The sequence below is a fragment of the Eretmochelys imbricata genome, chromosome 3, assembly GCF_965152235.1.
Source record: "Eretmochelys imbricata isolate rEreImb1 chromosome 3, rEreImb1.hap1, whole genome shotgun sequence".
NCBI lineage: Eukaryota > Metazoa > Chordata > Testudines > Cheloniidae > Eretmochelys > Eretmochelys imbricata.
In genome coordinates this window covers 11,817,456-11,822,087 of record NC_135574.1, presented here as the reverse complement: position 1 = coordinate 11,822,087, position 4,632 = coordinate 11,817,456, and the positions used below count along the sequence as shown (strand labels likewise).

Here is a 4,632-nt window from a genome sequence, read left to right as displayed (position 1 = left end):
CTTCACAGAGGGACCTTCGTGCTTAAACCATTCGCATTCATTCAGAACAATGTTCACACTGACATCACCAAGATTTTTATAATGTCCTCCCTTGGTTTTCAAAAGTGGGAAAATAAAGGGCTAAGAGCTGAGCTACTTTAAAGACGGAAGGATTCACCAGATGTTAAATGGAAAGAGAGTAATGAAAATTCCTGCTCACACTGCAGGGTCTCTTACCTTCGACAGCAAGAACCAATCCAGCATTTTCCCAGGTATATAGCATTAAAGGGACATCCCCTAAAGTAACAGGAACCGCCACGGCGTTTACATTTGCTTGGACTAAATCTAGCCTGGGAGAATCCTAACAAAGAAAGAGTCTTAATTATCTGCAGAGCAGGGGAAATTACAGTTGTGATTCCAGGATGCCAAGCATTTCCCATTCACTAAGATCTGGCCAAGTCAGCCCGACTATCTTCCAGTATGAAAGTTTATCACAGTTCTAGTACTATTTCCATGGTTGCAGTTCAATGGCAATCGGAAAGAAGAGAATTAAACAGGGACACTGACTCTCCAGCTGCAGTTTAGAACCATAGCTCTGAACTCAGGCATCTTTTACTGCTCCACACTTTTAAGCAACGGAAGTGGTTTTGTGGTGGAGGTGTGGTTTTGATTCTCTCTGGCTCTGACAGTGATGGGCCAGGCAGTATGATCAATGCAATTTGGCTAAGCAGGGTGAACTGGCATAGGACTGGGTTGGATGACTACAACTTATCAAAAAAGAAAGGCTTGAAAAAGTCCCTTCTGGTTTGAAATCCTGCCCATCTCAGAGAGACTGTTCAGATTTTCTTCAGAAGGTTCACTCAAGAATAGCTTCCTCATGAGCAATTGCCAGTTTTTGATTATACCTGAGGGGACTCTTATTTTAAAAATGAAGCTCAAATGTGCACAGCCAAATCTTTTTGATTAGTTTAGAACATTTGTTGTGCTTTCACAAAACTATCTTCAACTAACAGATAGAAACTGACCCCCTAAATGATTCATTGTCATGTCTACAAACTTTGTGCCACCCCCAGAGGACATCATTTCTGTAAACAAAGCAAAGCCCCTTGTTGTGGAAGGTTTTGAGACATGGTGGGGCTAAGACACAGAGCTGAGAGGCTGCCATTTTAGAGATCTGGGTTCTGTTCCTAGATGCGTAACCTCTCAGTGGGAGGAGGCCTGACTTTATAATGTCAAGTTGTGAAGGGCACAGAATTATTAACACTAACAAGCAGCAGAAGTTACACTTTAAGTCATGGTCTCCTGGCTCCTAGCCCTATGCACCGTCTCCCAAACCCAAGGGTAGATTGAAAGGGGATGGCTGGACTTCATTTGTCAGTATCACCTCCAGACATTCAGTTCTGTGATTGCCTGTTATAAGGACAGTACATGCTGTGCAGATAGAATGTGGGGTGGCTTACTCAGCAAGCCTCAGTAAATTCTGCAGAAATAACACTGAGGGGACATGGATTTTGTTTTGACTGGTCATAATTCAGTCAAATCTCAATGGTTTTTCTTGGGGGCAGGCGCTAGAGATCATAAGAAAAAGTCAGAATAATTTTTCTAGTAGAAAGTGTTAGACAAGCTGAGTAATGGCTCCCAGATATCCCTTTATATCATCACTTGTTTTCATTGACACCTTACCTGGGGCAGTCAGGAGCACCAAGAAGACAACAGCGGAGAGCAGGTAAAGGATCTTCATTGCTGGAGGTTGGCTGGGAACTCAGTGTCACTGGAGAGAAAAGACACCAAGATAGATAGGAGACAGAGGACATTAAGACATTGGGGATTGTGACATGCTGAGCTGTAGAAATATTCCTTTAATCCAAAGGACATTTCTAATATGAGTTCTGCAATCTTTTTTGAATCGTGCTCAACGTTAGCATTTATTTTACCTGCACCTGCCCTTTTACAATAACAGGAAGGATACTGCCACCTAACTGTGGTAGGTTTCAGAGTAACAGCCCTGTTAGTCTGTATTCGCAAAAAGAAAAGGAGTACTTGTGGCACCTTAGAGACTAACCAATTTATTTGAGCATGAGCTTTCGTGAGCCACAGCTCTTTGTGGTATCGGGGGCCTTTTCAAAGCACATATATCAATAGTCACAAAGTTTTCAGGACCATATTTCTTAATTTCAGCATTGAAGACCTCTAGTGCTTTTTGTGACCCCGTGAGCCAGGTTGCAAAGTCACTCACTCATGGGGTTGCAAATATATAGTCATTATGGAGGGCCAAATTTGAGTGAGTGGCCTTGTTACCAGGCACCTAGGGGCTCCACAGCACTTACTCAAGTTTGACCCAGCCACCCACAATGCCACTCAAATTTGGCCCAGTTGCCCCTCTGTCGTGATGGGGAAGGCCAGCAGTGCCAAATTGAGTGGGTGGTGTTGCAACACTATATCATGACTGAATTACTAGAAGGTTCAACGCTCCCCCCTTAGAAAGTGTGCCATGCCCCTTCCCCAGGCTGAGAACTTCTCATTGAAACTATTCCAGTTACCCTGGAATTTTACCAGTAACCTTTGGTCTTAGGCCACTTTTACTAAATATTCAAATAGTGGAAACAATGTTTCACTTACCAGACAATTCAAAGCTTCTTCCTCTTTTTGTCAAAGTGCAGAATGGGGATTTATTACACATTTACATAATTTATATGCTTTAACGCAGCACTTAAAGGAAGTCAGAAATCACAGAAAGAAGAACAGTGGTTAGATGATCATGTTTCTGATATTTCCCAGCACTGTCGGGACTGGAGGAGGGAGCTGGACCCACCCCTCTCTATTTGTACCAGGTCTTGCTGAACCCAGGGCTAATAGTGCTTGAAAGTGCTCAAGCAGCACCATGAGGCCCCAGTCCATTTGGCTACTCCTCCTCTTCCTGCATCTCTCCTCCTTTTCTTCCCCTTTTCTCTCCTCCTCCCTCTTCTCTGCCTCCTTTCCTTCCCCTTCCTCCTGCCCTGCTTTTTCTCTGTCTCTCCCTGTCCTTTCTCTCCCTGAACACTTCTCCTTTCAATCTTCACCTTAACCCCTTCATCTGTTTTTTTCTTGCCTGTTCTCTCTCTCCCCCCACCTTTTCTCTCCTGCCCTACCTTCTCCATCCTTCCCCTCCACTCCCTTTCTTGCAGTCATCATCCCTAAAGCAAGAAATCCTCCCAATTCAAAGTTCCCACAGTCTTACTCTTAGTTAACCAGTAGGGGATTAACTAACACAGGGTTGCAGGGGGACACACACTATGCATTTGGATAACTAGGATTTCTGGATAAAGGGAATTTGGATAACTGGAATTATCCTGTAGATGGTTTTAACTCAGGTAGCTTTAAAATAATCAACTTATCATTGGAATAAACATAATGTGTATAGTTTTGCTACTTCTCTATTCAAACTGGTAGGAAGGAATGTTCTCCAGCTCAGCCTCACAGAACTCCAAGTGGTTTCTCGAGATACCTAGAAACTTCATTTAGGTAGTTCACTCACTCAAGGGGTTATGACAGCTGTGCTCTTCTTCCCTTTCTGGATCTCACAGCCGTCTCCCTAGACAGGACTTTAAAGGAAGAATTAACGGGGTGATTATCAGAGAAGTGACTATAGTAGTTACCAGGAAAGGGGTGCTCTCAGTAGCCAGGTGATGACAGTCCTATTCACCGTCTCTCTTGTCCCGATATTTGAGCTTCAGGAAGTGATGCTTTGACTAAAACTGCCTTTTTTATACAGTTTCCGAGGGCTTGGTTTCTTCTTGGGAAAGCTGCTGTGGGCCAATCAGAAGGTGACCCCTGCTTCTGGGGAAGATTTGAAATGTCCAACCACAATTTGGACGTTGGAATTCTTTGTGCAAAACATCTTGTGCCATCCCAGACTGTGTAAAACACGTTAGGCCACCGTGGTTTGTGCAAAACGTCTTGGGACATATAACAAACACCTACTGGTTTAGCTGTGATCAGCAACTTACTTCTTCAGGCCACTTCCCAGGGGCCTCCCTGCAGTGTGGTGCTTGGCCAGCTTGACATGACTCCATGTGAAACAATACTAGTCAAAAGTACAGAGACAAATTGTTGATGTGCCAAGCCTGGTGAAGCCAATGGTGCCTGCTGGTGCTAAACACCTCTCAGGGTTCGTCTCATTCACATGATTCAGGTAGGAGAGAAGGAGAAATGATTAGGCTTACACTCTGAGTAGGAAATTGTCAGAAAAATTCAAAGGGTTCCATGCTGGATGTCAAGATCAGGGCTGCTTGCACCTCTGTCCCCTCGCTGGTCTCTGGGTGTACCTCTTAGGCATTAGGTCTTGGGCACTGACCTGCCCCGGGGTGGAATTTCACAAGTCTCCCACTCTCAGGATATGTCTACCCTGGAATCGGAGGCGTGACTGCAGCACATGGACCCACACCCGGACTAGCTTTGATCTAGCTAGCTGAGGAACCAATAGCAGCGATGCCACAGAAGCAGAGGTGAGCAACTCACGTACATATCCAGGGTCCCGTGTGGACTTTTACAGTATTTGCTGCTGCCTGAGCTGCCAGGACTTCACTGATATGGTTATTCCAGCGAGCTAGATACAGCTAGCTCGGGTACCTCTAAACAGGCTGCAGAAACACCTTTGACTGCAGTGCTGACCTA

General features: G+C 44.8%; 1 protein-coding gene across 1 annotated transcript; it reads right to left on the bottom strand.

The window, feature by feature from the left end:
• Positions 1-212: 212 nt before the first annotated feature.
• On the bottom strand, positions 213-3,679 carry LOC144261884 (gallinacin-9-like). Its single transcript, XM_077811456.1, has 3 exons — positions 3,615-3,679; positions 1,663-1,750; positions 213-340 (listed from the first exon to the last, which is right to left on the bottom strand). The coding sequence occupies exons 2-3, from the start codon at positions 1,718-1,720 to the stop codon at positions 213-215; spliced, it is 186 nt and encodes a 61-aa protein (XP_077667582.1). The 5' UTR covers positions 1,721-1,750; positions 3,615-3,679.
• Positions 3,680-4,632: the final 953 nt, after the last annotated feature.

Bases quoted from the DNA above. Each gene is read 5' to 3' on its own strand.
- LOC144261884 (XM_077811456.1), bottom strand. From the start codon at position 1,720: ATGAAGATCCTTTACCTGCTCTCCGCTGTTGTCTTCTTGGTGCTCCTG. The intron at 341-1,662 runs GTAAGGTGTCAA...TTTCTTTGTTAG, and splicing joins GGTGCTCCTGACTGCCCCAG to GATTCTCCCAGGCTAGATTT.